The following is an 11714-nucleotide window of genomic DNA, read 5'->3' as shown; positions in this document are numbered from 1 at the left end:
CAGGCCTTAGCCTACCAGTGCATGGCCTTGGCTACCAGTCCATGGCCTTGGCTACCAGCGCATCCCCCGGCTGCGGGCGCTGGGGAAGGGACTGGGTCCCGCAGGGAGGGCAGGGAAGGAGCTCCCAGCCCCGCAGCCCCCGGCGCGGCTCCTCCCGGCACCCGCAGCCGGGCTGTGCCCTGCGCGGCAGCTCCTTGCTCAGTGCTGGAGCTCAGTGGCCCTGAAGATGGCAGGAACTCCTCTCTCTGCCACTCGGGCTGAGCATTCGTCTGCCGGGAGAACAGGAGGGAGCTCTGGACTCAGGATTATTCAGAATTCGGCCCCTTCTGTAATTTACCACTAGCAGAGGGTGCCTGTGCCACAGTTGCTGAAGGGAGAACCTGTTTCCTTGTACATTATTTGCTTTTCACTGTTTGCTTGCTAAATACCCTGCTAACAGCCATGGTGGCAGCACAAATGTTCCTGAACTGCAGCAAGAGGTCTGGCTTGCCCGGGGGTTTGTGATTGCTGATCCACATGCTTTGCAAAAGGACTCTGGGATCTGTGGGAAACCAGCTCCAGGTCCCTCTGGTGAGGGTCCCAGCTCCCATCCCACAGCATGGGGCTGTGCTCCTGCCAGCCCAGCCAGCTCACACCCAGCTCAGCACACCCCCTGTCTGCCACTGATGTCACCACGGGCCTGCACTCCTAAACAGGCAATTAAGACAAGCTAATAAGCCTTATCATGAAGGCATCACAGCCTCATAAAACACGGCGTAGGAGTAGCCTCAGATATCAACATATATCAACCAAGGGCAGGGACAACCTCCTGGCTCCCCTGGGCTGTCCTGGGAGGGGTGCTGAGCTGTGGCTCCATGTACCTGTGGATGCTGGAACAAAGCAGGTGCTGGGATCCCAAGGAGGAGGGCACAGCACAGACGCGTCACCTTGCACAGCTCTAGTCTCTGTGAAGTTTCTCCAGCCCAGGATGAGACTGTCTGACTTAAATCAACAGCATCTGCCATCCAGAAGAGCCTGGGCTGCCTGGCAGGGCTTTGAACTTCACCTCGGACAAGCAGGCGAGTTTCTCTTGCCTGTTTCTCACTTTTGCTATTGGGAAAATAATGTTGGAGACATTGACCTGCCTCTGGGTTGGCAGGGACACCAGGAATTCCTTGGTTTGGCACCTCAATCAGGAAAAAAACCCTGTCCAAGCTGAGCCAAAACAACTTCTAGGACTTCTCCCTGTAAACAAACTCCCCCACCCACCCTCTTATTCTAAGGGCCAGGATGAGCCCAAGCAATTTTTACAGCACCCAGAGCAGCCTGGCAGCTCTGCTGTGGTGTTTGTGCTCTGGACAAGACCCACCAGGTTCCCCCCGTGCCAGTGCCAGCAGGATGTGGTTGAGGGGGGGATGCTGAGGGTGCCCACACTGCCCCTGGGCTCTGCTGAGTGACCACGAGCAGCCGGGGGGCTCAGCTCAAGCTCCCAGCAGAGGGAAGCCAGGAGAGCAGGAAGGTCATTCCGGGTCCCGCTACCGGAGCGTGCTGGGTTGTACAATCTCCAGTCCTGTCAATCTCTGCTGTGCTCCAGGCTGGGCACGGGGTGGGCAGTGTCTGCACACCCAGCCCTCCCGGGGGATCAGGGGGCTGGTGGTGCCAGCGCTCCCATGGGACCCTATACCCAGTAAGGCAACACTCAGGGCACTTGAGAGGGACAACAAGTGGGTTTCCTGGCTCCTTTGTCCCCAGGAACAGCAGTGCTCTGCAGGGCTGGGAGCTGGTACTAAATTCTTACCTTTCTTTGGGGAGAAAGAAGCTGAAATAAGTGCAGCTCCTTGTGAGCCTTGCTGATTCCTTCTCCTTGGGAAATTCTGCTTCTCCTGGGTCACAGGTGGGTGGGAGGCAGTTTGCCCCTGTTTTTTGAAGTCTGGAGAGCTTAAACGAGAGCAGGTTGATCTATACTTAATGTGATTAAGTTACATCTGTGAGTATCATGGTAATGAAATTAAACTTCCCACTGCTGTCTCTGCAGCTTAAACAGGATAGTTGTTTTAGGGCCACAGTTCACTCTGCATTTCATTGCACAGATGAACAGGTAGGATAAAAGAAACCTTCTAATCAAATAATCATGCTGGTTAGAAACAGCTTCTAACTCAATGGAAATTCACATTTAGATCCGATTTGAGCCAGATTTAAACTCTATATTTTAAATCTAAACTGATTTGTGTGTTGAGTAAGGAAAGTAACAGGGAAGAAGCAAAAGTAAACTGATGAAGGGAGAGTACAGAGCACATCTGACTGTGATGTTGCAGGTATATAGACAGCACCATGGCTGATGTGCAGAGACTGGACACTTTTGGAGTGTGGGTGGCAGTGAGAAAAGGCAGAGACCCTCATGGCAGCTGCCCCTGCCTCTTCCCCATCACAGGCCACCATGAACACTCCTATTCAGCACCCCTGACTTCAGCCACGTGTTGCTTCAAATGCTGCACAGTCTCCACAAACCTCTGCAGGAGGGTCCCCACACCCAGCACACTGAGCCATTGCAGGGAACCTACCTGGACAGCAGCAGTGTTGGCTGCAGAGGAAGAGCTACTGTATTTTTACAGTTGCTATGGAACCAGCTGTCTCTGTGCTGTCATTTAAGTGCTGAAGATGGTCCTTGGTCTTGCAGATTAGACCTTCCTCCCCCCAACATGCTCCTCAGATGGATCACACCAGCCAAGGGGATTTCTCAGCTCCATCCCTAAGCACAGGCTCAGGGCAGCCCCTGCAGCTGAGCCCAGCCCTGCCTTTAATTCCCGACGGCTGCGCCCACACCAGGGGAACTGCTCATTAAAGTCACAGCTTTGCTGAGTCCCAGGAGTGACACAAATCCTGTAAAAAGCCACAGGAGATTAATTGTCCCTTACCTGAGTCCTGGGCCTTGGCTTGGGGCAGAGCTGCTCCAGCAAAGCTGGGCAGGGCCACATGCAGGTGGTCTCACAGAAGGGGGCTCTGCCCGGCCGCCGTGGGACCTCCCAACCTCTGCTTGCTCCCACCAAGGGCAGGCACCCCTGACACTTTCCACACTGCTCTGAGGTGACAGCCCTGGCAGCCAGTGCCAGGCACACACACACAAAAATCACATGTGCTTTTAACTGGACATTTCTAATGAGTCTCCACCATGTGCCTGAAGGATTAACAGTGTCCAGAGGTTTCCCATGGCGGGCAGACGCCGGGCGGCTGCATCACGTCGTCACAGCAACCTGCTAACCAAACCACCCCTCCTGGCTTCATCTTTCCTGTAGTTTCTTTTAATTACAGATGAGGGTGACTGGAAAAACCGGTGCTGGAGCAGCTGGTGGCCCTGGCCAAGGGCTTGCTTGGCAACAGCCCCTGTGTCATGGCCAGGGCTGGGCTGCAGGGACCTGCCTGGGCTGTGAGGCTCCACTGGCACAGCCCATTTGCGATACAATTTGCTGCTAAACTGTCAAACGGAAGAGATCAATGGCTTTTGGTACCTGCCATCCCCTCTCTGGTTGCATCTGAGCTGCAAAAGTTATTTCACCTTTGAAAGAGAAATTTAAAGCAGTTTATTTGCAATAACTCCTGAGCGATAGAAAGACTCAGCAGGTCTTGGAGAACACCCAGGATGGCTCAAACCAGGCAGCTCCAGGTAAGTGGAACTGGCTCCAGCAGAACCTACATCTGCCCCAGACCACAGGGGTCCATTGGTCAAGAGTGGGCAAGGTGGTGCCCTGTGCTTGTCTCCTGGCCTGGGGACATTTCCAGGTCCCAGTTGCTCTGCTGAGTTTACTGTGCAAGAACAAGGAGGAATCTCCTTTGATGGGTCTGGTGTCACCAAGCACAGAGCAGTAATTGCAAAATTCACCAAGGAGAAGGAAATAACTGTTTGTCGAGAGGAAGGAGCAGCACCTCGGGGTGCAAACACAGCTTCGTTTCACCTGCCCCAACCCCAACCCCAAAATGCTTCTGCCCGGTGCAACCCAGGGAGCAGAGGGGACAGAAACCAGGCAGTGAGGCTGGTCCCAAACCCAGGGAATGAGGGTTTCTGAGCTCAGAAAGCTGCTCTCCCCCCTCCTGCCTTTGATCAGAGGATGGGTTTCTCCACCGGCTGCTCCGCGGGTTTCCAGCGGGAGGTGGGGAAGCTCAGTCAGCCTGACCCTCCCCTCAGATCTGTCATCAGCAACAGCAAGTTGCTCCAACTTGCTCAGCCTGAATCCTGCAGGATTTGCCAGGGCAGCAGGATGGCAGAGCAGCCCTGCCCGGCCCCCTGCCCAGGTTCCCTGGGGCCCCAAACCCACCCCAGGGACAAGTGGAGCAAAAAACTGGATTTTCTCCTCTCGGTCGTGGGATTCGCAGTCGATCTGGGCAACGTCTGGCGCTTCCCTTACATCTGCTACCAAAACGGAGGGGGTAAGGACACCACTAGGGTTATTTAAGTTTCATTTTGGAGCAAAGAAATCTGATTTTCATCTTCCTGATGCTGAAATACTCGCTCTTTCTTTTCCTTCTTTGTCTCTAGCAGCTTCGCTCTGGACAGGGAGGTTTAGAGACCAGTACAACTTCTGACATCTGTTTTTTGCTGTTGTGTGTCTTTCTTCATTCATAATCCTTCTCCATTCCCTCCTGCTCAGTGTCATCCCCTCCCTCCCTGGCGTGGTTAGATGTGTGTGAGCAACTCTAGGGTCACAAAGAGAAGTCTAGAGGGGTCCAAACAACATCAAAGCATTAAACATCTGCAAATTTGGGGTGGGAGGTCTGTACCCTTTATGATCCTGGGGCTTTGTGAAAAGAACCCCTTCTGATGGGTTGTTTTAAAATAATCCTCCTGAGCATCCCAACCACCCTCCATCTGGGGAGCCCTGGCTCCCCAGCACCAGGAGTTTGGGGGGAAGAACAGAGAGTGAAGATACAAAATCTTCATGAAGGAAAAAACCTGGAGTAAATGATACCTGAATAGACTGCTTTAAATAGAGCAGGGCAGAAAAACCCCTCGCATGGGAATTAAAAATGAGGAATGAAAATGTTATGCTGCTTGCAAAAGCACAGTGGATTTAATTGCCAAAGTCGGCATCGGGTAACATCACTCTGGTACCCTTCTACTGCTTGGGAAAACGAGCAGGAGATAATTAGTACCATACTCAAGGCTAAAATGTGGGTCCCAGGTGCCCACACTGAAGCAGAGTTACTTGTGATTTACTCCTGTGGGACTGGGAGCAAATTCCAGCCACTCTTCCTTGCTGTGGTTCCTCACGCTGCCACCACACCAGAGGGTGAGGAGCCCCAACAGCAGCTCTGGGAAAGAACTGTGGTCCTGGCAGAGCAGGAGCTGGTGGTGCATTTACCTGTCTGCTGGGGATGTTCCTGGAAGAGAAACCCTCGAGGGGCTGAAGGAGGGTTCTTGGATAGAGGAGCCGTGGGGGTTAAATTAACTAATCCCAACAGGGCTGTTCTGATGAGCACAGGGAGCAGCTTCACTTCCAGAACCTCCATGGGGTAGAAGCAGAGCCCTGCTAAAGATGACATTGTTATTAATAATGCAGATTACAGCATTAATTACTTGTCTCTTGGGGTGACCATACACATTTGGTGGGATTTTCTGCAAGGCTCTTCTAAACCTGAGGGGTGCTTGGTGCCCCATCCTCTGTGCCCTGATGGGTTTTGTTGCTCTTTGTGCCATCCTGGCCAAACAACCCCTGCCTGGTGAAGGCTGGGACACCAGCGGGGACTGACACAGCAGCCCAGGGAGCTGGGGCACCAAACAGGATCCTCACATCCATCAACCCCTCTGAACAGATAATTTCCAGAGCACCTAACAAACATGTGTCCAAACCCCTCAGCCGTGCTCCTCGCTGACCCATCCCCGCAGCCCTGGCAGGGGTGGTGGTGCTGGTTCTCCACCTGTGCTGGCCGGCTGGTGGTCACCACTGCTCTGCTCCTTGCCCTGCAGGAGCCTTTCTCATTCCCTACACCCTGATGGCCGTTTTCGGAGGGGTGCCCCTCTTCTACATGGAGCTGGCCCTGGGGCAGTTCCACAGGACAGGAGCCATTCCCATCTGGAAGCGCATCTGCCCCATCTTTAAAGGTAAGAGTTGGTGTCCAGGGCCGTGCAGGTCCCCACAGCAGCATCCTGGGGTTGGGGAGAGGGCTGGACTGGCCCAGGCTACTGACCCTATATCCCCCTTCCCCAGGCATTGGCTTTGCCATCTGCATCATTGGCCTCTATGTCTCATTCTACTACAACACCATCATTGCCTGGGCTCTCTATTATTTCTACTCATCCTTCTCGAGCCCATTGCCCTGGGCAAGCTGTGACAACCCCTGGAACACACCCCACTGCACCAACTACTTTGGGAGGAACAACGTCACCTGGACCAACTTCTCCAGGTCCCCCACTGAAGAGTTTTATACGTAAGTGCATGTACATGGACAGTGTGTTTGAGTCAGGGCACATCCCCAATGGAGGCACCTGGGTCTGGGTCACTGGGAGCAGGTGTGGCCTGTGGCCATCACGTGGGGATGATCTTGGGGAGCTCATGGCCACCATGTGCTTCAGGGCAGAGGTTGAGCATGGCCACAGTGCTGAGCTGAGACACCCTTTCTGGCCACAGGAGGAAGGTCCTGGAGATCCAGAAGTCCAGGGGTCTGTATGATGTGGGGGGGATCCGCTGGCAGCTGCTCCTCTGCCTCTTCCTCATCTTCACCATCGTCTACTTCAGCCTGTGGAAAGGGGTGAAAACCTCTGGGAAGGTAAGAAAGAGGGCTCTGACATCAGGCCTGCTCTGGTACAGACATGATGGGGCTCTGGGCACACCAGGGCTCCCACCCAAGCACACAGCATCTCCCACATATCCAGGGTCAGGCAGGAGGGACCAAGCCCACCTGGCTGCTTAAACCTGGGATATTGCTCCTCCCTGTACCCCTACCCCTCAGCCACCCTCCTCCCTGCACCCCCTGGCCACCCCAGGCAGCACGGGGGTCTGGGTGCTGGGTGGGGCAGCCCTGCTGGTGCTGCCAGCTGGTGGCTGCCTCTCCCCAGGTGGTTTGGGTGACAGCCACACTGCCCTACGTTGTCCTCCTCATCCTGCTGATCCGGGGGGCCACCCTGCCCGGTGCCTGGAGAGGGGTTGTCTTCTACCTGCGCCCAGACTGGAGCAAGCTCCTGAGCACCACGGTGAGTGTGTGGTGGGACTCACTGCCCCCAGCTCTGGCTGCCCCCACCCAGATAACAGCACCCAGACGCCCTCCCCAGGATGGCAGCACCCAGATGCCCTCTCTGGGACACACACACACCTCTGCCAGACCTTGTTCCCACAGAAACAAGATGCCCTGGACAGGCTCTTGGAAGTGCAAATCTATAATTGAGTCACCCATCTCATTGCCACTGGGTTTTGTTTGTGCCCTGTTCTCCCTCTGGCCTCACAATAGGCTTCCCATGGGTAATTACCAGGCAGCACTTGAGAATTCTCATTAAAGGTAATCAGGGCTGTGCTGCCTGCACTAAACCTGTCCAGACAGGAGTGGGCACAGGGATCTTGGGGCTCCCCTCAACTATGTCCCCCCTCCAGGCATAGGGGAGCACAGGTGCTGTTGCCTAATTCTGCTGCTGCAGGACCCCAGGGTGGAACTGAGTTTCCTCCATCCTGCAGCAGTTCCCTGGCTCCTGGGATATGTCATGGAGAAAAGGGGCAGGCAAGAGGGGAGGACTGGCAGGAAGGATCCATCCCTGTTCCATGATGGGGCACCTCCTGTCCTGGCTCTGGGAACCCCCTGCCCATTCTCCATCCTGCCTGTTGCTTCTCCTGCCAGGTTTGGGTTGATGCTGCTGCACAGATTTTCTTCTCCTTGGGCCCTGGCTTTGGTGTCCTCCTTGCCCTGGCCAGTTACAACCATTTCCACAACAACTGCTACCGGTGAGCTCCTGCTGTGGGATGTGGCCAAGGGTCCCTCGGGCACGGCTGCAGTGGAGCCACATCCCAGCAGCTCCTGTACCTCCTGGCCAGGGGCTGAGCAGCTTTTCCCCACTTTACTGGTGGGTTTGGTGGGGGGGGTCTGGGAGAGGGAACGGGCAGGAGCGCTCAGAGCTGGGCTAGAGGAGGGAGGTTTGTGCCTCAGGACTCTTCTTTCTGCTTCCCAGGGACGCTCTGGTGACCAGCACAGTGAACTGCCTCACCAGCTTCCTCTCGGGCTTTGTCATCTTCACCGTGCTGGGCTACATGGCTGAGATGAGGGACGTGGAGGTGGAGGATGTCGCTAGAGATAAAGGTTCAATTTCCCCCTGGCACGGATGCCCCTCCCCGGCCCTGCCGTGCCCAGCAGCTCTGGCTGGGGGGGGGTCTTCCCCAAGTCCATTCCCACCACAGCCAGTACCCAGGGCTGTGCCAGAGCAGCCGGGGAGCAGCAAACAGACCCTGTGTGCCCCCCTAGGGCCAAGCCTCCTTTTCATCACCTACCCCGAAGCCATCGCCAACATGGTGGGATCCACCTTCTTCGCCATCATATTCTTCCTGATGATGATAACGCTGGGGCTGGACAGCACGGTAGGGATCTGCACCAGGAGGGACAGCACAGCTGGGGGCCATGTCCCCAGGCCAGAGATGGCAGTGTCCCAAGGAGAATAGCAGGGGGACAAGGAGAGCTATGGCTTGGGAAGGGAGAAACTGCCTGCCCAAGCCCTCTGAGCACATCCAGCATGGGCACAGAGGGAGGGGACAGGATGAGATGTCCCCACTCTGCTCACGGGCAGAGGGGGCCACGGGGGAAGCAGGTTTTTTCCAAGAACAGGACTGTCCCCACATCTCATTCCTCCACCCCACACCGGCACTACCTTTGCAGTTTGGGGGCTTGGAGGCCGTGATCACAGCTGTGATGGACGAGTACCCCCAGGTCCTGGCTGGGCGACGGGAGCTCTTCGTCCTCGGCCTCATCACGGTCTGTTTCCTGGGCTCCCTGAGCACACTCACCTATGTGAGTACCACGTCCCCTCCATGCACCTCCTTGCTTCTCCAACCAGCCCTGGTGCAGGACTTTGCTGCAGACCTGCTGGGCGTGCCATGTGGGTCTGCAGCCCCCCTGCCTTGCACTGTTGCTGCAGGGGGGGGCCTACGTGGTGAAGCTGCTGGAGGAGTTTGGTGCTGGCTGCTCCATCCTGGCTGTGGTGCTGCTGGAGACAATTGCTGTCTCCTGGTTTTATGGTAAGAAACTGTCCCTGATTCAAACCCCATCCTGCAGGCACCTGCACCTTCGTGTTGAACCTTGCACATGTGAGTAGAATCCAGGGATTTAGGGGCAGAGACTCCTGTGTGACTCCTGGCAGGGCTGGAATGGGGCACAAAGGGCATCTTGCCCACGTCCCAGTACCCACATCCTGGTACCCACATCCTCCACGGGTCTCCAGAGCCATGACAGCTCTTCCCTTTGGCAGGAATCCAGCGGTTCTCCCACGATGTGAAAGCCATGCTGGGCTTCACCCCAGGGGTGTTCTGGAAGGTGTGCTGGGTGGCCATCAGCCCTGCCTTGCTGGCGGTGAGTGTCTGTGCCCTGAGCCAAAGAGCAGATGGTCTGGACACCCCACAGGAGAGCTGCTCCTCCCTTTGCTGGCTGCTGCCCGGCTCCTCGGGCACCCCTGCTGCTGGTTGTTCCCCTCTTGCTCCCATAGCGTGAACAAGCTGCTGGGAGGGTGGATCAGGACCCTGGCTGGGGCTATGGGACACCGTGCCAGCCCTCCCGGTCGGGTCCCCACGCTGTTGCTCAGGTCACTGCCAACGACGAGCTGCCTGCAGCACCTGGGACAGCGGGTTTCGCCGGGAAAAGGAGCTGGAAGTGCGTTTTCCAGCCTTTCCCGCAGCTCCTGGGCAAAGCTGGGTGCTCACACGGGTGCGAGTGCCACCTCATTCCATCCCCCGGTCCGTGGCATCCCGAGCAGGTGCTGGCGACGCCCTGGCACCGCGGCGCTGTGCCCCGCGCAGGATCTGTCCCCTCTGAAATGCCAGCCCCCCCAGCACTTCAAAGGCTGTGGGAGACAGAGGGGTCTGATCTCACCGGATCTGCAGGAGAACAGGCCTTGTGAGGATTAATTAGAGCTCTAAGCATTTGCCCAGGTAGTTATGAGAAGTGTTACAATCAAAGCAGACAGCAAACGATTTCCATGTGCCAGAGCTGGGGGGTCTGTCACAGCTGCTCTGTGGGAGGCCAACAGGGCTCATCACTGGGGATGCCTGGCCCTTCAAAAAGAGCTTTTCTGGTGGCCCTTTGCTGTGTGCTGCTTGTGACCAGCATGTCCTGCCATGGGCTGGCTCATCAGCAGCCTTCCCTAAGGATTGCTGCTCCCTTCGTTCCAGTTCATAGTTATCAGCTCCCTCCTGGACCAGCCACCTCTGATGCTCTTTGACTACCAGTACCCCGAGTGGAGCATCTCAGTGGGGTCCCTCATCGGAGCTTCATCCTTCATCTGCATCCCCTTCTACATGGTGTACAGGCTCATCTGGACACCAGGGTCTCTCAAGCAGGTGAGGAGCAGGGTGGGCAGTTCAGGAGACTAGGGACAGGCAGGAACCCCAGCTCAGGCTGGCCTGAGACTGGAGCTGAGCAGAAGAGCTGGTGCCTCCTTAGTATCTTTGTACATGTGGCACCTAAATCCTGCCTGGACAAGTGCTTGGAAAATGGGTCAGAGGAGCCTGGCTCCCATAATTTTAAATCACATTTTGGAAGCTGTGAATTTGGCTGGGCCAGGAGGCAGTGAGGCTACACCAGCATGGCCCTGGAGGCAGGGGATTGTCCCCAGTGGTCACCCCTCCTCTTAGCCCATTTTTGGGACACCTCCTGCCCACTGGTGTCTGCTGCAGGCTGATGCAGCCCCAGCCCTGCAGTGAGCGAGATCCTAGGAAGGACAGCTTTAGCATCTCAGGGCCAGCTTTGACATCTCAGGGCTGGCTGTGGCACCCCAGGGCCAGCAGCCCCTGCTCGTGGCTCCCTGATGCGGGAGGGAAACCAGGGCCCTGTCTCTTTCCTCTGCATCCAGCCAGAGAAAACCACACGAGACCCCCAGGCAGACACAGTGCCCATGTCACCCGTCCTGTAGCCCTTCCCCAGAGGGCTGGAAGCCAAGGGCCAGGCTCCTGCGGCTGGGAGGTGAACTGGAGTCCTGGGGGAGGCAGAGCTGGGGGTGCTGCTGCCCAGAGGCTGCCCCGATGGACCCAGCCACGATGGCACCTCGCTCAGAGGTGCTCCCACCTTGTGTGCAAACCTGCTGGGTGTGAGCTGCACATGCCTTCAGCTGTGCCCTGGGTGACCTGGAAAATAAAGCTGGTGTCAATTGTCAGGAGATCTGACGGGGAGAGGAGCTGGAGCTCGCCGTGCCAGGCTGGGGGATGCAGGGATGGGGAGGGGGGGCTGCTGTCCTGACACCCAAATACCCCCTTCTGTTGCAAAGAGAAGAAGGTGGGTGGAGGGGCTGTGTGGCCCCTCGGGTCGCAGGAGGACCGGCTGGGAGAGGAGGGGTGGCCTCCAGCATCTGAAGAAGAAAAGACCTTCATACGTCTTGTTTATAAACAAACATTGAAGTCGGAGCGAAGCAGCCCTGGCGCTGGTGTGAACCAGCCCCCTCCCCTCCAGGGCAGCCCCCCGGGCTCTCAGCAGTCACTGAGCCCCTCAAACGCTGCCCAGCACCCCCGGTCACCGCGGGAGGGGCGAGGCAGCAGCTCCCACCGGCGGCTCCAACGCGGTGA

At 56.8% G+C, this 11714-nt stretch overlaps 1 protein-coding gene across 1 annotated transcript; it reads left to right on the top strand.

Moving 5' to 3' along the window:
* The first annotated feature begins 4232 nt into the window (after positions 1 to 4232).
* On the top strand, positions 4233 to 11068 carry LOC104388046 (sodium-dependent serotonin transporter-like). Its single transcript, XM_009996853.1, has 13 exons — positions 4233 to 4401; positions 5939 to 6073; positions 6180 to 6399; positions 6600 to 6738; positions 7028 to 7162; positions 7798 to 7901; positions 8126 to 8253; positions 8416 to 8528; positions 8824 to 8955; positions 9083 to 9182; positions 9413 to 9513; positions 10329 to 10496; positions 11009 to 11068. Exons 1-13 carry the CDS (start codon positions 4233 to 4235, stop codon positions 11066 to 11068), a joined length of 1704 nt encoding a protein of 567 aa, XP_009995155.1.
* The last annotated feature ends 646 nt before the right edge of the window (positions 11069 to 11714 follow it).

Source organism: Chaetura pelagica, unplaced genomic scaffold, assembly GCF_000747805.2.
Source record: "Chaetura pelagica isolate M959 unplaced genomic scaffold, ChaPel_1.0 scaffold294, whole genome shotgun sequence".
Lineage (NCBI taxonomy): Eukaryota > Metazoa > Chordata > Aves > Apodiformes > Apodidae > Chaetura > Chaetura pelagica.
This window is presented reverse-complemented; position numbering and strand designations above follow the sequence as displayed.